General features: G+C 29.3%; 1 protein-coding gene across 5 annotated transcripts; it reads left to right on the forward strand.

Moving 5' to 3' along the window:
• The first annotated feature begins 21 nt into the window (after window positions 1-21).
• Window positions 22-23,877, forward strand: LOC141448203 (cyclic AMP-dependent transcription factor ATF-7-like). 5 transcript variants are annotated; one of them, XR_012454907.1, is made up of 14 exons: window positions 22-356; window positions 438-522; window positions 602-750; window positions 838-937; window positions 1,705-1,798; window positions 1,888-2,152; window positions 2,726-2,878; window positions 3,334-3,408; window positions 3,670-3,779; window positions 4,617-4,816; window positions 5,739-5,959; window positions 7,711-7,853; window positions 8,402-8,574; window positions 8,654-13,109. XR_012454907.1 is itself a non-coding variant. In XM_074116387.1 (13 exons), the coding sequence occupies exons 1-12, from the start codon at window positions 312-314 to the stop codon at window positions 7,846-7,848; spliced, it is 1,635 nt and encodes a 544-aa protein (XP_073972488.1). In that variant the 5' UTR covers window positions 22-311; the 3' UTR covers window positions 7,849-7,853; window positions 23,857-23,877. The 5 variants fall into 5 exon arrangements, 4 of the variants coding, with proteins under 4 accessions (XP_073972488.1, XP_073972486.1, XP_073972487.1 ...); XM_074116387.1 differs by lacking the exons at window positions 8,402-8,574; window positions 8,654-13,109 and adding an exon at window positions 23,857-23,877; XM_074116385.1 differs by having other exon boundaries at window positions 8,402-13,109.
• The last annotated feature ends 647 nt before the right edge of the window (window positions 23,878-24,524 follow it).

Consider the following 24,524-nt stretch of genomic DNA (forward strand, 5'->3'; position numbering starts at 1 on the left):
TGTTTAGGTTTGTAGGGGTTTAGGTGTACGGGTTAACCTTCCCGTGGTTAGGTTCTAATTTATTTTATTTTATATTTTTGTTTTAAATATTTTCAATTTTTATGATTTAATTAAACAATTTTACATGTGCGCTAAGTTGTAGTTAACGTAATGTTGATAGTTGAAAAAACTACTTTACCTCAAAGTAGATTTTTTTCCCTCAAATAAGTGTTAATATTTTTTTTTTTTTTTGTGATTTGCTTAGTGTTTATTTTAGTGTTTAAACTTAGTATAATTTTTGATTGTTGCAACAAAGTTAAATTAAAACGATAATGGAAGATGGTCATTTTCTCTGTACGGAAAAAGATGGCAACTTGGTAAATCTTTTTTGCTGATTTTTGTGCCTGTTTATTTTTTAAAATATAAATTTCTTTTAATACTTTTGATTTTCAATGCAGAGAATTTCAAGAGAATATTCCTTACAGATGCATAAAAAGAGGCATGAAATGGTATTGTCATTAAATAAAACCAATTTGCCTTCATGTGAGTTGAAAAATTAATAATAATAGATTTGTGTATTTTTTTTTTTCTTTTTGTGATAAATAATGTACTCTGTTATTAGCTGATCAAACCCCAACACCTGTCAGATTTATTCGCCAATGTGAAGAAATTGGCTTATTTCAAGATTTACAAAATGTAAATCCATTTGAAGAGACATTTCGAAAAGCTGCAGAAGCTGTTAAAAAAGGAATCGTACCGAAGCAGTCAAGTGTAATTAAATTCTTTTTTAAAATGATATGCTTAACTAAGTTTTAAAATTGAAATTATTAAATACATAAATAACTCTTTAAATTTTAGGTTTCCTTAATAAATCATGCGCCAAGTGAAGATTTACATACACCTCACATCTTTCCTGATATCAATGTTGAGGAGAGTGATATTCAAGGAAATTCAATAAGTAAGTTGACTAGTCCTTACACTTCTTTATTGATGATTTAAAGATTTGACAAGGGAACAAATTTGTATGTATTGAAAGCTTAACTTCCAAGATTTTATTAATCAATTATGAGGCACTCAACATCTAAGATCATTGGTGCCCTAATATTATTAATACTAGTACTAATGTTAAGGAATTTTGTAATATGTAGATTTAGAATTCATTCAAGGACACTCTGCCTAGTGTTTGTAAAAAGTAAAGTACTTTAGATTGGATTTAAAAGTAAACCTCAACGTTCTTTTTATATATATTTTACTTTTTATAGTCATGTTCTTTAAGGCTGTCTTCATAGACTGTAGATCTTCATTGATTCCTATCCTTACCATTTCTTCTTTGCATTCTCCAATTAGCCAGTTGATCAAAGGTTTCCAAGATTTCCTTACTTTAGTCTTTTCTTTATCATCTTATTTTTTTCCAAATAAGGTAAGTTTAAATATTTTGTTTACTCTTACCTTTTCTCCATGTGATGTGTTTGGCCATTCAACAAAAGGATTTAAAGTGAAGGCAATCTCTACCTGTCTCCTCCATAATCTGCAGCATCTTCCTGATGTGGCTGATATCAAATATTGATATTCGCACAGATTTTCTCACGTCTAAAAGGTCGCCCCGTCGCTTCAAAATTATGTATATTAGCTAATATTAAAGTGATACTGTTGACCTTATCATTATTTTGACTATATATTTGACCATACAAAAATATTTTTGTATTATTGTCATCTCCATTACAGGGACGAAAAGTAACAGTGAAAAGGAAGAGGAGGTTGTGGTTAGAACGGAAGCTGATACTTCTCTCAAAACAGTTATTGGTCAAAAGCAGCATTTGTAAGAAAAAAAAAAAAGTTTCGTAAGTAATAATTTCTTAAATATAAAGACAATTTTTAATAGAATTTTATTTAAAATGTTAAATTTAGAAGCCCACCAGTTTCTAACGATCGAGTGAGTACAACGTTTACAACAGTCGAGCCAAAGACAAGAGATCGTGTAACTAGATTAGATTCATCAACAACAAGCGAAGATACAAAGCGACTTACAACTATGACCACCTTCACTGCGACCAATGTTCTAACAGACAGTACCTTAAGTATGACAACGGATCCGGTTCAAGTATTGTTGAGGATGCCAAATGGAAGTCTTGTACAGTTGGCAACAAAACCAGTTACAAATACTATTGTGCCTGTGAGTATTCATTTTTTTTTTGTATAATGTGGCCTTTTTACTGAACAGATGGTCATCAAAAAGTTAAAAACTATGGCGTTTACACTCTGTGGTCTTTCACGAAAGGGACTTACCCGAAAAACCAGTAACCTTTAGAAAAATTTTCGAATGATAGACCATTTATGATCATAGACATGGCTTTATGTCAAAAAATACCAAAGCAGTATTTCCAGTATAGCAAATGACAGTAAAACACCCTAGCGTCAAATATCATGTAGTAAGTTATAACCAGGGCCGGATTTTCCTATAGGCTAACCAGGCTTCAGCCTAGGGCCTCAAGATCAAGAGGGGCCTACATTCTAATTGTTAGCAAAATTAAAATTACTCTATTTAAAAAACATAACATATTATATAGTAACATTTAACATATTGATATATACATCACAGTAGTGATGTATTTTACTATCTCTCATGTAATTTACAAACTTAAAAATGGGAGGTGACAGGGCTTCATAAGAGGAATAGCCTAGGGGGGCCTCTTTTCATCTAAATCCGGCCTTGGTTATAACACCTTAATTAAATTTATTTCCTTAGGCAAACATTGCACCAGCATCTCTACAACTAGAAGAAAGTGTAAAGTTGTTACCTCGCACATCTCCTAACGGCGGTACGGTGATACTGGCCACTAATCTCCAAAAGACTGCGGAACCAAAGTTAAATTCACTTACAACTAACGATGTTAAACAGGTTAGATTTTTTATTCATTGAGTTGCAATTGTTTTCACATTTTTGTTTTTCATTTTTAATTTGTACCAACCTCACTCTTCACAACGACCTCAACATTCCCTTTATAGACCAATTCGCCAAGACTAAATACCAAAAATTCCATACTACTCTCTCCACTAGCTCTAATCCTCTTATACTGTCTTCCGCTTCCTCTGACATCCCTAATACTCCTCGCCGACTGAATCGCCAGTGGCCCCGCGACTTCCTTGCAGTCTGAAGCCGTAAACGCCATTATTCTCCTATCTCTCCTCTCTCCTATAGAGAGTGCTACCGCTGGGTAGCTTCTCTCCTCCCGCACCAGTTCATCACTCTCTCCATATTTACTTATTGTATACAGTATACAGATTGTAAATTACAAAATAAATTAAAAAAAAAAGATTGTCTAATATTGTTATCTTCTTTCTTTTTTTTTCCAGAAATTGAAACAACATCTCGGAAGTACTTCGAAAATAACCAAACACTCGATCAGCGTATTGAAGTCTTCACAAGTGGTACATATCTTTTATACTATATTATTGTTTCAGGGTATTAATAGTGTTAATAGGTGTACTGTGCTCTCACTGGAGTCAGATGAGAGACAACTGAGATCTTATCCTGTTAAATAATTAAGAAAACCGGAAAGAGTTCCACTCTCTGGGAGCTCTCCTACTGGAATTGGGAGAAAAGAGGCACTCTCAAGATCTGGCTGTCTTGAGATTCTCGCTATTGGTATAATAATGATAGTTATAGATCTTGCCATTTTATCGTTTCAGACAGACAAAACTGACAGCAATTTACTTAAAAAAAACAACAAATCCGATGAAGACGTCAACATGGACGAAACAGAGAAGGAGAAGAGAAGAAAGATTTTAGAACGTAACAGGTGCGTTTACAGTTTAAAATAAATTATTTATTGTTAATTTACTTTATTTTCTTGTAAACTTCATTTTGGCATCTTTTCTGCTGAATCAAAACATTTGTCTATTCAAAGTATTTCATCTTTAAACAATTCCAATGATTTTCTTAAAACTTGATCTGTTTACTTTGAAATCGATTCATCGAAACAATTTCCGATACATCGAAACTCAGAGTGCAATTTTGGGGTTAGTGTAGTAAGGGTAAGAGCGCAATTTCAATACAAAAGTTTACCTGCACCACTTGACATTCTTTATCTTTAAACATTATACTTCCAAAGAAGTTTGCATGCCTAAACTTTCTCGTAATTCAATTTTTTAAACACGACTAATTTACAACAGCTGTTTTCAATCCAATATGGACTAGAACTGTTGTGTTCAAGCGAACACTGTAACTCTCAAAAAAAAAAAAAAAAATCAGGCATTCCAATCAAAAATCCTCCGACAAATGACAGATCCTCTTTATTACGTATCTAAATCTAAAGATCTGAAACATTCCATATGTAGCGGAAACAGGAAAACACAAATAAAAACCTTCCACTCCTCCTTTCTGTTTTAATCCATGGGTACAAAAGTCATGCCTCCACTACATTTCCTGTTCAATTTTTCTCATCGACTTGGCCGTTGATGGCCGAACTCCTCCCGAGCCCAGCGGAAGTGCTGGGAAGCTTCTTTCCTGATGAGCAACACGCCAACACTCCAACATATTTACTTCCTGTATATTACTTTAAAGAAAGTTAATAATAAATAAATAAATTTAAAACATCTTAAAGAAATAATGAATGAATTAATTGATTTACCAACAGAAAGGCTGCAATTAGATGCCGTGAACGACGTAAACGATGGGTAGAAGAGTTACGCAAGCGAGCAGATAATATGGCTATTACAAATAAAGCCTTGAACGAGGAAATTCGTTGCCTTAAAATGGAAGTGGCCAATCTACGAACACTGCTATTAGCACACGCCAATTGTCCAGTGACTTTAGCCCAGTCATCTTCACATGGAGGTTAGTAAACTATAGTTCTTTCACTTTCTCAGACCTTTCTAAAGAGGCCGTTGAAAATATGGACTTTGGGGTGGGGGGTGGGGAAGGGTTGGCTCTCAAGTTCTCGAAAATCGATTAGGAAAGAGTAGAAAGGTGGCTTCGATCCTCTACATCCTGGTTTTCATTTTCATTTCCGCTATGTGGTAGTGTTAGGAAAAGGTTGTAGGGAATAGGTAGGTTTCTAGTTTGGATTCTCTCTATCTAAGTTCGTTGAGATGTGAGAAGAGCAAGAAGCCCCACAATTCTTGAACTTAATGAATTAACTTCTTAATCTAAGAAGATGATCAAGAACCCTAAATTCCTTTTTCCAATCCCAAAACCCTCTTTTTTCTAGTAAAATATTCCCGATATATCTATGTATATTACCGGCAGAATGTGCGAACGTGTCATTTAATCTGATTCCTAGATATTTTATATAAAATTTATAATATCTCCTTATCTACTTTAGCCAGTTATATACAATGTATATAATTATACACGTTTGATAAAATGCTAGTGCAAACAAAAAATAAGTTTATCAAATAGATCGTTCCAATTTGTTCATTACTTTTTTTTATCAGTTTAAAATAACAGTATTAATAACAGTATTAAAATAACAGTAAAAATGAAAAGAACAAAGAAGAATAAGGAAGAGATTAACTCAGTGGTAAGCGTATACTTGGTTCTATCGCGGAGGTCCCGGGTTCGAATCCAGCTGCTAACCTAGGAGCTTCTAACAGTTCACTGTCCGGTAATGGACAGTGTTGTCTGCATGTCATTTTTTCATATTCCGGGGAAAATATTTCCGAATATATTCCCGATGAAAACTAATTATCTTAAATTTGATACGATATTAGGAGTTAGATAAGACTTTTAACTTACTTATTTTCTCTGCTTATTCAAGATCCCTGTTTAAGCAACGATCGATCTGGTGAAGTGGTCTCTAAGAGAGCAAGAAGGGACTGTCTAACGCTGGACATAGAACGAGCCGCTTCTGTGCCGACAATTGAATTGGATACACCGACACCAACTATTGTACGAAGCGATAAAGTTCTGTCGTCTGTAGCACCACCGGCAACACCTGAACAAGATAGATTGGTCACTTTCACCGAGATCTTAGCGCAGGTACAGCTACATTTAAAGCTAAGCTTGGTCAATTGGTCTGTGTGTATTATTGACGTTGCTTCTGCCATTCAGCTATAGACGTCTTAATCTGAGAAGTTGATCAAGAACCCTAATTCCTTTTTCTAATCCCAAAATCTTTTTTTCTGGTAAAATATTCCCGATAAAAGTCATATATATCTATGTATATTACTGGCAGAATGTGCGAACGTGTCACTTAATCTGATTCTTAGATATTTTATAAAATTTATAATATGTCCTTATCTACATATAATCTACGTGTATAATATTATTCATCATTCAGAACTTTAACTTCTAGCTACTTAGAGGTACGGGAAAGTATGTCACAAAAAACTGGATTAGTTTAAATAATAGCCCTTTTTACCATCCTAAGTTCTGTAGCTTATAGTCAACAATCTTATTGCCCTAGGTCAGGGGTCGGCAACCTATTTTAAGTAGAGAGCCATTACTCCTTAAATAATTTTAATAAATCTTACCAAGAGCCGCAAGGATGATAGTGTAAATAACTCTGTAGATCATTTGTATTCACAAATTATTATTTTATGATATTTAATAACATTAAAATGCTTTAAAACTGTCCGGTAAGACAGTGGTAAAAGGGTTGATCGTCAAAAACTGCACGAAAAAGCGTAACGTTGAAAAACACCCAATTTTGACTATTTTATACATTTATTTTCACATATTGCAAAGTAAATAAGCAAATAAATAATAACTAAACCTGTGTTTGAATGAAAATGGTGGCAGTCCTATACATTACGTAGTTTATTTTAATATAATTCTATTCAATTTCAAACCTATCACATTTAAAATTCTTTTTGAAAAAAAATCTTTACTTTAATAAATGAAATTTTAATTTGTTTTAATAAAATTGAAATATACAATTTATTTTGGACAGGCTGAAGAGCCACACAATTTGGATAAAAGAGCCGCATGCGGCTCGCGAGCCGCGGGTTGCCGACCCCTGCCCTAGGTATATGACGTTGGATAAATGATCAAAACTGGAGATGAACTTGTTTTGGGTAACGTGGGCATTGGCAATGTGGATTTTGGAAGGCAAGCTCCAGGCTGGATATGCGTACAGTAGTATGGGGTGTACCACCACCGAATTCCACAGTCAAAGCTTATTTTCCCCTTGCAGTTTAGGAGTCCCTTGAGGAGAGAGAGGAAACATGGAGATATAGCTATCTGGAGGCAGTATCGATGCACTCCTTCACTTAGGAAGATTAAAGCTCAGCTTGCGGCCCAAAGTTATCCCCCTAAGATATCTCACAACAGTGTTTTTACCTTGAACTCAGGCTGTCTCAAGCAGAATTGGTGTACTCTTAGTAAAAAAAAAAGCTTCTATTCTGATTTTCTAAAAGCTGTAGAATTTTTCCTGTGATTTCATCGGCCACATGCAGTCAATTGTAAATTCTGTTTCCTACACCAAATCGTCGGTGGAGATGGCCACATCGTCGACAGAGCTAGCAGCCAGCTAACTGAACAGAGGTCGAAGTAACTGTTTAAAATAAATTATTAACAACGCCAGATCTCCAACAAAACTATGTGGTACTCTTGCGGCGATTATGAGTATCGAGATTCCATGGTTAATGTTGAGATTTATATTTATTAAAGTTTATTTTTATTTATTGTTTATTTAAAATTGACAAATGAAGTTAAATTTCTTTTGAAACTAATTAAATGCTAGTTCTACAAAATCATAAACTGACTCTCATTTTAAACTAAACCCACAGGAACGTACAAATGAAATCAGTGAAGAAATGATTGAAGAACGACATCTGACAACATCGGCCTCACTTAGCGGAGGTACAACCACTGTTATACAGATAAATCCAAACGCGGTTAGGCCTACTACGCATGGATTTAGTTGATCAAGGTTAATATGGATTTTGTAAAACTTTAGAAACAAAGATTTTTTGTGTTTATGTTTACGTTTTATCTCATAATGGTTGCTGGAAGCATTGCTATTGGATCAAATTTTCACGATATTTCTTAAGTTTTTTTTTTTTTAAATTTTACCGGAAATGTATAGTTTTTGAAGTCCCCTTAGATCGAAAAAGTGGTCTATGTGAATTTATATATGTACATGAATGTACATTCGTCTTTTCAATATGCTCTTAATAGCAATTCCCTGGGAAAATAGTTTACGAACATTAATGACAGAGAAGAGGGAATGGCCATTTTCCTCCTAACCTAAGGGATCTCAATACGTATATTTCTGGTGAAAAGTAAAGTAAACAAAACTGCACAATTATAATATCTTCTCTTTACTACATTAGAATAAAGAGTGTAAATACGCGGACTGTTATAGTTCCCAGTATTTCTGTGGTAAACAAAAACATTATTAAGTTTTAAACAATAATGGTATAAATGGATTGTATAGACGTTTACAGCTGATTTTTTTGCTTGTTTCTTTGTTCTTAGATGAAACTGCTAGAACCTGAGCCTTAATTAGATTTTTAATAAAAGTTGGATTCTGCAATATTTAATTTTTTTAAAGTAACATCGAACGAAGAGCGGAATTTTGGAGATTTAACTGAAGTCAATAAACATATGTTTTTTATATACCCACATCTTTTAATTATAGAATTTAAAAAGTATGCTCTATTCTATAAAAATTATTCTTAGAAAATTCTCTCTTTTCGTATTTAATTGAAACTGTTATATCTTTTCTAGTGAATTCTTTCTTGTTGTTGGATTGAAGATTAAATAGTTTAGGAATTAAGTGACCTTGAACTTAATGAGTACTTAAGGAAATGTATGTGCGTGAAGTTAACAGAAAAATAAATTGGGAGGACTTCCTTCCATTGTTTTTGTAGAAAAACATGCTTATTTGATCCGGATTTGCTGAAATGTTTGCACTTTTTGCAATTATCCATTTTTTTCCTTCCACTAATTTGCCATATATGGCAAATATTTAATGAAATATAAGACTCAAGCAACGGAAGAAAAATACATACAAGAAATCCAACAGACTTCGCTAGTGGTCAGAGAACGATTCTTGTAAGATAGTACGAGCTATTCAAAATTCACTTTTTATTTGATAAATTCTGATTTCATATCCTACCTTATAACAGCACCTCACACAAATCAATTGAACATCAGAAATTCTTTCGTCTTTATAAGATATTATAGACCAAACTACTGTTACCTTCAGACTACAAACTGACTCTCTTAAGACGTAATCTCCCTTCTTCTTTTTTTTCAACAAGCTTACCAACTTCTAAAGTTGGCAATCTTCTTCCTTCTGGTGTTAATGAATCAGCCACCAAAAACAAAATGAACAATCCCTATTTTTGTTCCCCCGTATAAAATACTTTATAATCTTTAAAACTATCTCGTTCTTACAGATTTTTTTAATTTTTTTTATAGGATAGCTTTATTTTTTTAAGTTCACAAAATCGCTTAAAAATATGTAATCTTGATTCTGAGCAGTAAAAATTTCTAAACACTGTAAAAGAGCTTATATGTATATAATTTGATACATTATTATAAAATGCTGTTCGCCTTTTATTCAGTTTATACATTTTGCAGAATACACACTTTAAGGATAGTAAAACAAAACTTAGAAATTCTAAAGATGATAATAAAACAGCTTTACATGGAGGGTGTCAACTGTTTCCCTTTATATTTTTTAAAAAATGTAAATATAAAACAATTTAGTGATATTAGATTTATGTAAAATAATCAAGGAGAAATCACAATGTAACATTAAGAAATAAATAAAGATGATAATAATAAGAGAAGATATAAATGAGATGGATCAGATCCTTGTAATAAAATGAGCTTTACTTATTAATTAAAAAAAAAATATTTTAATCCTAAATAATATATTTTTTTTTGTAAACACAACAGTGTTTTTACTTAAATTTATATTATACTATTATTATAAACTGCGGGCCCAAAAATTACATCACCGTAGAGTAAAGTTAAAGGCTTAAAGAATTATAAACTTTCTTAGTTATGTAACATTAAGGGTGCGTTCCACTAAGCGACCACAACGACCAAAACATACCTTCAGGCGTTCCACTTGGCGACCGCGGTCGTTGTGGTCGTGGCGAAAACGTCACTATTTTCGCTCACGCGAAGCCCACAACGCCCCACCTTAAAAGCTGGGTCGAAGTGGGCGTTCAGAAATATGGCGCAATTTTTAAAACAAAATATGGCGACCGAAAAAATTATCTCATGTAAATGAAAGTATTATTTCATGTAAATAATAGAATGTGTTTCTCAAAAGTTTACAATAAATAAATAATTACTTATCCCTTAACACAATAAATCACTGAATAACACAAAATCATTTACCTGAAATAACTTTTAAATTCTTCATCTGAATAAAGATCAATTACTCTGATAGCTAATAATACGTGGCCTAAGTTTTCGCTTTTCACCATTGCGATTTTGAATAAAATTGCATTCCACTCTTCATCGGAACTAGATGAAGCACTTTCTAAAGCATTATTAATAAATATCCTACTGTTGCCACAAAAAAAAAATTAATTTTATTTAAACGTAAATTTTATAAATACTCCACTAAAATGTAATATAAAAAATTGAATTACACTGCCGGTCAAAAGTTTAGGACCACCTCAATTTTTTGAGAATATTCGATATATTTTGGAATAAATAACACAAACTAACATTGTTTTTCAACAATGAAGCTTTAATATATGTTAACAGAAGTACACAGTTCAATATACGAGGGGCACTATTTATATTTTGAGCCTAATAATAAAAAAACAGTAATTTGTCATTGAAAATGACTTTATTGTTTTTCAAAATCTTCTCCTTTATGATCTATACTCCTACACTTCTGCATGCGTTCAAACCACTTGTCAAAGCATTTTTTCCATTCCGCTTGAGACACCTCCAAAACATGGTTTTTTGAATGCATCAACGGCTTCTTCTGCCGACGAAAATCGTTGTCCACGTAATTTATTCTTGACGTTCGGAAAATAAAAGAAGTCATTTGGTGCCAAATCAGGACTGAACGGCGGATGACCCATTAATTCGATTTTTTGAGTGCTCAAATAGTCGGTTGTTAGACGAGATGTGTGACAGCTGGCATTGTCTTGATGAAGAATGATCCGACGGCGCTTGTTTGTTTTCCTTATTTCATCGAAGACTTCCGGCAAACAAATGGTTGTGTACCATTCAGAATTGACCGTTTAACGTTCCTCTAAAGCAGTGGTTCTCAACCTTTCTAATGCCGTGACCCCTTAATAAAGTTCCTCATGTTGCGGTGACCCCAAACCAAAAAATAATTTTGGTGGCTACTTCATAACTGTAATTTTGCTACAGTTATGATTCGGCATGTAAATACCTGATATGCATTATCTATTCTCATTGCTACAAATCAAACATAATTTAAACGTAGTGATTAATCACAAAAACAATATTTAAATTATATATTGAGAAATATTGATTACTAATTCCAATAAATAACATTAACGGCTATAACGGCGTGCTTTTCAGCTGAATAGCGCTGCTGCAAACGATAGCGCGGCTTCTCAGCGGCTAAAGCCATCGGAAATATGTATTTTCCGACGGCTTTAGGCGACCGCTGTGTTTTGGTCGTTCGACCACCACCGGGGTCGCGACCGACAGGTTGAGAACCGCTGCTCTAAAGGCACTGTTGCCATATGACCAGTTTTTCCGAAAAAACAGGCGACCGTTTGTTTCGAAGTGCTTCGAGCGCGAACAACTTTTATTGGATTTGGTTCATCTTGAAACACCCATACAGTCGACTGCTGTCTAGTTTTCGGCTCATACGCATATATCCATAATTCGTCGTCACCTGTTACAATCTTATAAACGTCTTTTGAAGCACCGCCATTGTACGTATGCCTACCGTGGGTGTAATTAGGGTTTTGAGTGATTAAAACTTTATTAATTAATATAAATAACAGGTGGTCTTAAACTTTTGAGCGGCAGTGTATATATATTCTTTTAATATAAGTCAACTTTACCAATAATTAATAAAGTTTATCATAACTGCTTATAAACGGGGTTAAAATTAAAAAAACAACCTCTTCAAGCTTCTGACTTATTTTCGAGGCCGCCATTTGTAATGTTGAACATGAACGGTTAAAACACCCATAGTCCGTTCCACTTGGGTTTTCGATCGCAACGCTCGTAAGCAAGTGGAACGGGCAAAACCGCGTTCGTGAGCGTGGTCGTTGTGGTCGCTTAGTGGAACGCACCCTAAGTGGTTCATTCAATGATGTTATTGGAGGAAAAAAAAAAAAAAAATCATTCAGCAAAGTGTAGTGGCAAGACTGAAACATAACTCAAATCGAAATTTCTTCTCGAAAATGTTTATACCTCTGATGTGTGGATGTAAAAGTATGAATATCGGTCAGGTAATAATGCTTTACAATAAAAAAATGGGTTGCCATAAAATCAAGCTAATATCTGCGGACCTAACCTTAACACTTTTCAATATTAACAATACTTAACCTTAACAGAGGAAGTTGTAAACAATTGTTTATTTAAATATACTAACAAAATTTTCAATCTGTAATTTTACCAATTTCTGTGGGGTAAAGTTTTATTCTATATTTTGGGCACGTAATTTATAATAAATTTATACTACCTCTGCAGTTTAGCATTTAATCTGAACTCAATTATCAAATATATATAGTCGCGTTTTTTGTCAATTTTTATAAAATTATTATTATTATTTTTAAAATTTAATTTAAAAAACATCACCATTTAAGGTCATGGGCGTTCAGAGCATCTTCCTGCGGTTGGAAAGTGTTGGCTCGTTACAAACAACACTGTCTCTGTACTATAACAGGCTATGTTATTCCTAGAATTATTGTTTAGTTTTTAAAAATTAACAGCTGTTAAATTTGAAAAAATAAATTTCGCCTTGAAAGACGCCTTATAAATTGTTTACTCTCGTAATGATACATATATTTTTTTTTTTAATTGCAATTATCAAATTCGGAGTTTTTATTAATTTTGTATGTAATTATATATTTTTTCTTGAGTATTTTTTTTTTTTGCTAATTATTAAAATATATAAATACATAAAACATTTATATTACAAATAATTTAAAAATTATATAAATATTTTTAGCAAGTTATTTGTATATTATTTTTGTAAGAAATAAAAATATTATGTCTATTTCTAGTTCTTTTTTAATCTATTGATATGGCAAATTTATTTTACAAGAAAGATTTTAAAGGTTGGCAAGCTTGCATCGAAAAACCTTAAAAAAAAAGAAAAAAAGTATAAATAAAAATAGTTTAACTACCTCTGCATACCACATGATCCCATTATAAATTTAAAGCCATAAAAATGCTAAAATACGATATATAAACTGCAATGTTTGAGTGATAATAGTGTTAAAGAAATTTACAAGGTTAAAGTTGGGAGGTTTGCAAATACGTTCAACATTCTAACCTTTATATCTCCTTTCGTGTTTCAATGATTTATTTACCAAATTGTAGAGAAAAGTTAGTTCTATAACTAGAACAAATTGCATTGTTTTAGTGATAATAGTTTATGAGAGGGAAGGGATTAGCTATGAGGTTAGCATACTGGATTCCCACACGGAGGTCCTGGGTTCGAATCCAGCAACTGACCCTTAGATTTTCTCTTCCCAGGAGCTTCTTACAGCTCACTGTCCGGTCCGATAATTTTTACTAAAATTTACATAATTATAGAGAATAGTAGTCTCCATATACAGGTTAAATACAAACAAAATCTATCGAGTAGTTTTTGAGATATTTGGAGTTAAAGTTTTAACTTTTTAAAACAGAAACAAAATTTAACCCTAAATATCTCGAAAACTAATCGATAGATTTTTCCTAAACTTTACATAATTATAGAGAATAGTAGTCTCCATATAGATGTAAAATATAAACAAAATCTATCGAGTAGTTTTTGAGATATTTGAAGATAAAAATTTTTCACTTTTTAGAACACAAAACAAATTTCTACCCCAAATATCTTGAAAACTGCCTTATAGATTTTTACTAAAATTTACACAATTATAGACAATAGTAGTCTCCATATACAGGTTAAATATAAACAAAATCTATCGAGTAGTTTTCGAGATATTTGAAGTTAAAGTTTTAACTTTTTAAAACAGAAACAAAATTTAACCCTAAATATCTCGAAAACTAATCGATAGATTTTTACTAAAATTTACACAATTGTAGACAATAGTAATCTCCATATACATGTAGAATATAAACAATATCTATCGAGTAGTTTTTGAGATATTTAAAGTTTAAGTTTTAACTTTTTAGAACAGAAACAAACATTAACCCTAAATATCTCGTTTTCTGCTCGATAGATTTTTACTAAAATTTACATAATTATAGACAATAGTAGTTTCCATATACATGTAAAATATAAACAAAATCTATCGAGTAGTTTTTGAGATATTTGAAGTTAAAATATTAACTTTTTAGAACACAAAATAAACTTCAACCCCAAATATCATGAAAACTGCCTTATAGATTTTGACTAAAACTTACACAATTATAGAGAATAGTAGTCTCCATATACAGGTTAAATATAAACAAAATCTGTCGAGTAGTTTTTGAGATATTTGAAGTTAAAGATTTAACTTTTTAAAACAGAAACAAACCTTAACCCTAAATATCACGAAAACTACTCCATAGATTTTTGCTAAAATTTACACAATTATAGAGAATAGTAGTCTCCGTATAATGGTAAAATATAAACAATATCTATCGAGTAGTTTTTGAGATATTTGAAGTTTAAGTTTTAACTTTTTAGAACAGAAAAAAAATTTAACCCAAAATATCTCGTTTTCTGCTCGATAGATTTTCACTAAAATTTACATAATTATAGACAATAGTAGTTTCCATATACATGTAAAATATAAACAAAATCTATCGAGTAGTTTTCGAGATATTTGAAAATAAAAATTTTTCACTTTTTAGAACACAAAACAAACTTCAACCCCAAATATCATGAAAACTGCCTTATAGATTTTTACTAAAACTTACACAATTATAGAGAATAGTAGTCTCCATATACAGGTTATATATAAACAAAATCTATCGAGTAGTTTTGGAGATATTTGAAGTTAAAAAATTTCACTTTTTAAAACAGAAACAAAATTTAACCCTAAATATCTCGAAAACTAATCGATAGATCTTTCCTAAACTTTACATAATTATAGAGAATAGTAGTCTCCATATACAGGTAAAATATAAACAAAATCAATAGAGTAGTTTTTGAGATATTTGAAGATAAAGTTTTCACTTTCTAGAATAGAAAAACAAAAAACTTAAATCTTAAATAACTCGTTATCTGCTCGATAGACTTTTACTAAAATTTACATAATTATAGACAATAGTAGTTCCCATATACATGTAAAATATTAACAAAATCTATCGAGTAGTCTTTGGGATATTTGAAGCAAAAGTTTTAACTTTTTAGAACAGAAACAAAATTATCCCAAAATATCTCGAAAACTAATCAATAGATTTTTACTAAAATTTACACAATTGTAGACAATAGTAATCTCCATATACAGGTAGAGTTTACACAATATCTACCGAGTAGTTTTTGAGATATTTGATGTTTAGGTTTTAACTTTTTAGAACAGAAAAAAACTTAAACCCTAAATATGTCGTTTTCTGCTCGATAGATTTTTACTTAAATTTACACAATTATAGACAATAGTGGTCTCCATATACAGGTAAAATATAAACAAAATCAATCGAGTAGTTTTTGAGATATTTGAAGGAAAAGTTTTAACTTTTTAGAACAAAAACAAAATTTAACTCTAAATATCTCGAAAACTACTCGATAGATTTTTGCTAAAATTTACACAATTATAGAGAATAGTAGTCTCCATATACAGGTAAAATATAAACAAAATCTGTCAAGTAGTTTCGAGATATTTGAAGGTAAAGTTTTAACTTTTTAGAACAGAAACAAAATTTAACCCTAAATATCTCGAAAACTAATCGATAGATTTTTACTAAAATTTACACAATTGTAGACAATAGTAATCTCCATATACATGTAAGATATAAACAAAATCTATCGAGTAGTTTTTGAGATATTTGAAGTTAAAGTTTTAACTTTTTAAAACAGAAGCAAAACTTAACCCTAAATATCACGAAAACTACTCCATAGATTTTTGCTAAAATTTACACAATTATAGAGAATAGTAGTCTCCGTATAATGGTAAAATATAAATATAATCTATCGAGTAGTTTTCGAGATATTTGAAGATAAAAAATTTTCACTTTTTAGAACACAAAACAAACTTCTACCCCAAATATCTTGAAAACTGCCTTATAGATTTTTACTAAAATTTACACAATTATAGACAATAGTAGTCTCCATATACAGGTTAAATATAAACAAAATCTATCGATTAGTTTTCGAGATATTTGAAGTAAAATTTTTAACTTTTTAGAACAGAAACAAAATTTAACCCTAAATATCTCGAAAACTAATCGATAGATTTTTACTTAAATTTACACAATTATAGACAATAGTAGTCTCCATATACAGGTAAAATATAAACAAAATCTATCGAGTAGTTTTTTTGATATTTGAAGTTAAAATATTAACTTTTTAGAACACAAAACAAACTTCAACCCCAAATATCTTGAAAACTGCCATATAGATTTTTATTAAAATTTACACAATTATAGAGAATAGTAGTCTCCATATAGATGTAAAATATAAACAAAATCTATCGAGTAGTTTTCGAGATATTTGAAGTTAAAGTTTTAACTTTTGAAACACAAAACAAACTTCAACCCCAAATATCTTGAAAACTGCCTTATAGATTTTTACTAAAATTTACACAATTATAGACAATAGTAGTCTCCATATACAGGTAAAATATAAACAAAATCAATCGAGTAGTTTTGGAGATATTTGAAGATAAAGTTTTAACTTTTTAGAACAGAAACAAATTTTAATCCTAAATAACTCGTTATCTGCTCGATAGATTTTTACTAAAATTTACATAATTATAGACAATAGTAGTTTCCATATACATGTAAAATATAAACAAAATCTATCGAGTAGTTTTTGAGATATTTGAAGTTAAAATATTAACTTTTTAGAACACAAAACAAACTTCAACCCCAAATATCATGAAAACTGCCTTATAGATTTTTACTAAAACTTACACAATTATAGAGAATAGTAATCTCCATATGCAGGTAAAATATACAAAATATCTATCGAGTAGTTTTCGAGATATTTGAAGATAAATTTTTCACTTTCTAGAATAGAAACAAACTTTAACCCTAAATATCTCGTTTTTTGCTCGATAGATTTTTACTAAAATTTACACAATTATAGACAATAGTAATCTCCATATATGGATAAAATATAAACAAAATCAATCGAGTAGTTTTTGAGATATTTGAAGTTTAAGTTTTAACTTTTTAGAACAGAAACAAACATTAACCCTAAATATCTCGTTTTCTGCTCGATAGATTTTTACTAAAATTTACATAATTATAGACAATAGTAGTTTCCATATACATGTAAAATATAAACAAAATCTATCGAGTAGTTTTCGAGATATTTGAAGATAAAAAATTTTCACTTTTTAGGACACAAAACAAACTTCTACCCCAAATATCTTGAAAACTGCCTTATAGATTTTTACTAAAATTTACACAATTATAGACAATAGTAGTCTCCATATACAGGTTAAATATAAACAAAATCTATCGATTAGTTTTCGAGATATTTGAAGTTTAAGTTTTAACTTTTTAAAACAGAAACAAAATTTAACCCTAAATATCTCGAAAACTAATCGATAGATTTTTACTAAACTTTACATAATTATAGAGAATAGTAGTCTCCATATACAGGTAAAATATAAACAAAATCAATCGAGTAGTTTTTGAGATATTTGAAGTTTAAGTTTTAACTTTTTAGAACAGAAACAAACATTAACCCTAAATATCTCGTTTTCTGCTCGATAGATTTTTACTAAAATTTACATAATTATAGACAATAGTAGTTTCCATATACATGTAAAATATAAACAAAATCTATCGAGTAGTTTTCGAGATATTTGAAGATAAAAAATTTTCACTTTTTAGGACACAAAACAAACTTCTACCCCAAATATCTTGAAAACTGCCTTATAGGTTTTTACTAAAATTTACACAATTATAGACAATAGTAGTCTCCATATACAGGTTAAATATAAACAAAATCTATCGATTAGTTTTCGAGATATTTGAAGTTTAAGTTTTAACTTTTTAAAACAGAAACAAAATTTAACCCTAAATATCTCGAAAACTAATCGATAGATTTTTACTAAAATTAACATAATTATAGACAATAGTAGTTTCCATATACATGTAAAATATAAACAAAATCTATCGAGTAGTTTTTGAGATATTTGAAGTTAAAATATTAACTTTTTAGAACACAAAACAAACTTCAACCCCAAATATCATGAAAACTGCCTTATAGATTTTTACTAAAACTTACACAATTATAGAGAATAGTAGTCTCCATATACAGGTTATATATAAACAAAATCTATCGAGTAGTTTTTGAGATATTTGAAGTTAAAGTTTTAACTTTTTAAAACAGAAAGAAACCTTAACCCTAAATATCACAAACAACTACTCCATAGATTTTTGCTAAAATTTACACAATTATAGAGAATAGTAGTCTCCGTATAATGGTAAAATATAAACAAAATCTATCGAGTAGTTTTGGAGATATTTGAAGTTAAAAAATTTCACTTTTTAAAACAGAAACAAAATTTAACCCTAAATATCTCGAAAACTAATCGATAGATTTTTCCTAAACTTTACATAATTATAGAGAATAGTAGTCTCCATATACAGGTAAAATATAAACAAAATCAATAGAGTAGTTTTTGAGATATTTGAAGATAAAGTTTTCACTTTCTAGAATAGAAAAACAAAAAACTTAAATCTTAAATAACTCGTTATCTGCTCGATAGACTTTTACTAAAATTTACATAATTATAGACAATAGTAGTTCCCATATACATGTAAAATATTAACAAAATCTATCGAGTAGTCTTTGGGATATTTGAAGCAAAAGTTTTAACTTTTTAGAACAGAAACAAAATTATCCCAAAATATCTCGAAAACTAATCAATAGATTTTTACTAAAATTTACACAATTGTAGACAATAGTAATCTCCATATACAGGTAGAGTTTACACAATATCTACCGAGTAGTTTTTGAGATATTTGATGTTTAGGTTTTAACTTTTTAGAACAGAAAAAAACTTAAACCCTAAATATGTCGTTTTCTGCTCGATAGATTTTTACTTAAATTTACACAATTATAGACAATAGTGGTCTCCATATACAGGTAAAATATAAACAAAATCAATCGAGTAGTTTTTGAGATATTTGAAGGAAAAGTTTTAACTTTTTAGAACAAAAACAAAATTTAACTCTAAATATCTCGAAAACTACTCGATAGATTTTTGCTAAAATTTACACAATTATAGAGAATAGTAGTCTCCGTATAATGGTAAAATATAAATATAATCTATCGAGTAGTTTTCGAGATATTTGAAGATAAAAAATTTTCACTTTTTAGAACACAAAACAAACTTCTACCCCAAATATCTTGAAAACTGCCTTATAGATTTTTACTAAAATTTACACAATTATAGACAATAGTAGTCTCCATATACAGGTTAAATATAAACAAAATCTATCGATTAGTTTTCGAGATATTTGAAGTAAAATTTTTAACTTTTTAGAACAGAAACAAAATTTAACCCTAAATATCTCGAAAACTAATCGATAGATTTTTACTTAAATTTACACAATTATAGACAATAGTAGTCTCCATATACAGGTAAAATATAAACAAAATCTATCGAGTAGTTTTTTTGATATTTGAAGTTAAAATATTAACTTTTTAGAACACAAAACAAACTTCAACCCCAAATATCTTGAAAACTGCCATATAGATTTTTATTAAAATTTACACAATTATAGAGAATAGTAGTCTCCATATAGATGTAAAATATAAACAAAATCTATCGAGTAGTTTTCGAGATATTTGAAGTTAAAGTTTTAACTTTTGAAACACAAAACAAACTTCAACCCCAAATATCTTGAAAACTGCCTTATAGATTTTTACTAAAATTTACACAATTATAGACAATAGTAGTCTCCATATACAGGTAAAATATAAACAAAATCAATCGAGTAGTTTTGGAGATATTTGAAGATAAAGTTTTAACTTTTTAGAACAGAAACAAATTTTAATCCTAAATAACTCGTTATCTGCTCGATAGATTTTTACTAAAATTTACATAATTATAGACAATAGTAGTTTCCATATACATGTAAACTATAAACAAAATCTATCGAGTAGTTTTTGAGATATTTGAAGTTAAAATTTTAACTTTTTAGAACAGAAAAAAACTTTAACCCTAAATATCTCGAAAACTAATCGATAGATTTTTACTAATATTTACACAATTGTAGACAATAGTAATCTCCATATACATGTAAGATATAAACAAAATCTATCGAGTAGTTTTTGAGATATTTGAAGGAAACATTTTAAGTTTTTGGAACAGAAACAAACATTAACTCTAAATATCTCGTTTTCTACTCGATAGATTTTTACTAAAATTTACACAATTATAGAGAATTGTAGTCTCCATATACAGGTTAAATATAAACAAAATCTATCGAGTAGTTTTTGAGATATTTGAAGTTAAAGTTTTAACTTTTTAAAACAGAAACAAACCTTAACCCTAAATATCACGAAAACTATTCCATAGATTTTTGCTAAAATTTACACAATTATAGAGAATAATAGTCTCCGTATAATGGTAAAATATAAATATAATCTATCGAGTAGTTTTCGAGATATTTGAAGATAAAACATTTTCACTTTTTGGAACACAAAACAAACTTCTACCCCAAATATCTTGAAAACTGCCTTATAGATTTTTACTAAAATTTACACAATTATAGAGAATAGTAGTCTCCATATAGATGTAAAATATAAACAAAATCTATCAAGTAGTTTTCGAGATATTTGAAGATAAAGTTTTCACTTTCTAGAATATAATCAAACTTTAATCCTAAATAACTCGTTATCTGTTCGATAGATTTTTACTAAAATTTACATAATTATAGACAATAGTAGTTTCCATATATACATGTAAAGTATAAACAAAATCTATTGAGTAGTTTTTGAGATATTTGAAGTTAAAGTTTTAACTTTTTAGGACACAAAATATCTCGACAACTGCTCGATAGATTTTTTACTAAAATTTACACTATTATAGATTACAGTTATCTGCATATACAGGTAAAATATAAACAAAATCAATCGAGTAGTTTTTGAGATATTTGAAGGAAAAGTTTTAACTTTTTAGAACAGAAACAATCATTAACCCTAAATATCTCGTTTTCTACTCGATAGATTTTTACTAAAATTTACACAATTATAGACTTCGGTAGACTCCATATACATGTAAAATATAAACAAAATCTATCAAGTAGTTTTTGAGATAATTGAAGCAAAAGTTTTAACTTTTTAGAACAAAAACAAAATTTAACTCTAAATATCTCGAAAACTACTTAATAGATTTTTGCTAAAATTTACACAATTAAAGAGAATAGTAGTCTCCATATACAGGTAAAATATAAACAAAATCTATCAAGTAGTTTTCGAGATATTTGAAGTAAAAGTTTTAACTTTTTAGAAGAGAAACAAACATTAACCCTAAATAACTCGTTTTCTTCTCGATGGATTTTTACTAAAATTTACACAATTATAGAGAATAGTAGTTTCCATATACATGTAAAATATAAACAAAATCTATTGAGTAGTTTTTGAGATATTTGAAGCAAACGTTTTAACTTGTTAGAACAGAAACAAAATTTTACTCTAAATATTTCGAAAACTACTCGATTGATTTTTACTAAAATTTACACAATAGTAGTCTCCATATGCAGGTAAAATATACAAAATATCTATCGAGTAGTTTTCGAGATATTTGAAGATAAATTTTTCACTTTCTAGAATAGAAACAAACTTTAACCCTAAATATCTCGTTTTTTGCTCGATAGATTTTTACTAAAATTTACACAATTATAGACAATAGTAATCTCCATATATGGATAAAATATAAACAAAATCTATCGAGTAGTTTTCGAGATATTTAAAGATGAAGTTTTTTGTCATTAGAACAAAAACAAATTTTAACCCTAAATATCTTGTTTTCTGCTTGATAGATATTTACTAAAATTTACACAATTATAGAGAATAGTAGTCTGCATATACAAATTATATATAAACAAAAACTATCGAGTAGTTTTTGAGATATTTGAAGTTAAAATTTTAACTTTTTAGAACAGAAACAAAATTTAACCCTAAATACCTCTAAAACTACTCGATAGATTTTTACTACAATTTACACAACTGTAGACAATAGTAGTCTCCGTATAATGGTAAAATATAAACAAAATCTATCGGGTAGTTTTTGATATATTTGAAGCAAAAGTTTTAACTTTTTGGAACACAAAACAAACTTCAACCCCAAATATCTTGAAAACTGCCTTATAGATTTTTACTAAAATTTACACAATTGTAGACAATAGTAATCTCCATATACATGTTGAATATAAACAATATCTATCGAGTAGTTTTTGAGATATTTGAAGTTTAAGTTTTAACTTTTTAGAACAGTATCAAACATTAACCCTAAATATCTCGTTTTCTGCTCGATAGATTTTTTCTAAAATTTATAAAATTATAGAGAGTAGTAGTCTCCATATACAGGTAAAATATACAAAATATCTATCGAGTAGTTTTCGAGATATTTGAAGATAAAGTTTTCACTTTCTAGAATAGAAACAAATTTTAATCCTAAATAACTCGTTATCTGCTCGATAGATTTTTTACTAATATTTACATAATTATGGACAATAGTAGTTCCCATATACATGTAAAGTATAAACAAAATCTATCGAGTAGTTTTCGAGATATTTGAAGTTAAAGTTTTAACTTTTTAGGACACAAAATATCTCGAAAACTGCTCGATAGGTTTTTTACTAAAATTTACACTATTATAGATAACAGTTATCTGCATATACAGGTAAAATATGAACAAAATCTATTGAGCAGTTTTCGAGATATTTGAAGATAAAATTTTAACTTTTGAACAGAATCAAACTTTAACTCTAAATATCTCGTTTATTTCGTACTCATTGGATTTCAATGAATTCTTTACCAAATTTTGGAGAAAAGTTAGCTGTATAACTGGAAAAAATTGCTTTGTTTTAGTGATAATAGTTAATGAGATATAGAAGGTTAAAGTTTGGAGGTTTGCAAATACGTACAAATTTCAAACCTTTATATCTCCTATCCTATTCATTGGATTTCAATGATTTCTTTGCCAAATTGTAGAGAATAGTTAACTGTATAACTGGAACAGATTGCATTGTTTTAGTGATTATAGGAAATGAGATATTGAAGCTTAAATTTTAAGGGTTTTCACGTTTTAGTTTTTAAAACGCTCCAAAATTTAAACCTTAATATCTCGATTCCTATTATTTCGATTTCAATGCAATCTGTACCAAATTGTAGAGAATAGTTAGCTCTGTAACAAGTACAAATGGCATAGTGTTACGATGTAATAGCTTTTCAAAACGAAGAGAATTTTTCGTTAGTATGATTATAATTATTTCTAAATTTTGTCCAATATATTTGGTTAGGGGCTAGTGAAAGTTTAGATTTATTTAAATTTATTCTATTAGTAGTGTAATGTTCGTACAATGTTTAATGAAAATTGGTGGTGGCAAAAGCTGGAAAAAATAGAAAACTTTCTTAAATAATGTTCTATCTAAACATAAAAGAGATCATTCTTTTTTAGAAATACTTCTTCGGATGCTGGGAAACTTCTGATGAAAGCAAGAATGGGGAAATTAGACTGATCTAATGGTAGATGGGAAAATAAAAGGGCTTGTAAACGATTAAATTGTGTCACAACTACATTTCAGGTTTGGATAAAAAAAACCAAAAACTTTTTATTGTTCTTTGTTATTATAATTAAAGATCAATCAATAATTTTTTCTTATCAAGTTTATAGAGTATTAAATTAGATCAATGGACGCAAGGGCACAATGTTTAGATTATTTTCAAATGTTACAAATACAATGTTATTATAATTCAAAGTTTAAAAAAAAATGTCTCAAGACAAACTTAAATAAGATTAAATTTACAAAAATTTTCTATACTTAACTCTTAAGTGTGGAAAACAACTTCTTTAATTTACTTTGCTTATGATTATAAAAAAAACATTGATACATGACCAGAGCTCACATACAACTGGATAGTTTTCTGGTGTGGAAGGTTATGTTGTTAAATACACGAGAATCCATTGATCAAATCGAATATTAAATATGAAATGAACTAATCTAAAAATAAAATATATATAATAAATATAATATATAAATATAATAGGAAGAAATATAATTAATTTCATTTTATAAAATAATTTTTAAACAAGGAAATTTTGCACACAGCCCTTAAAACTGAATT

The sequence above is a fragment of the Rhodnius prolixus genome, unplaced genomic scaffold, assembly GCF_049639745.1.
Source record: "Rhodnius prolixus isolate KJV_2025 unplaced genomic scaffold, Rpr scaffold_13, whole genome shotgun sequence".
NCBI classification, from domain to species: domain Eukaryota; kingdom Metazoa; phylum Arthropoda; class Insecta; order Hemiptera; family Reduviidae; genus Rhodnius; species Rhodnius prolixus.

Bases quoted from the DNA above. Each gene is read 5' to 3' on its own strand.
- LOC141448203 (XM_074116387.1), top strand. From the start codon at position 312: ATGGAAGATGGTCATTTTCTCTGTACGGAAAAAGATGGCAACTTG. The intron at 938-1,704 runs GTAAGTTGACTA...TCTCCATTACAG, and splicing joins TATTCAAGGAAATTCAATAA to GGACGAAAAGTAACAGTGAA. The intron at 4,817-5,738 runs GTTAGTAAACTA...TGCTTATTCAAG, and splicing joins CCAGTCATCTTCACATGGAG to ATCCCTGTTTAAGCAACGAT.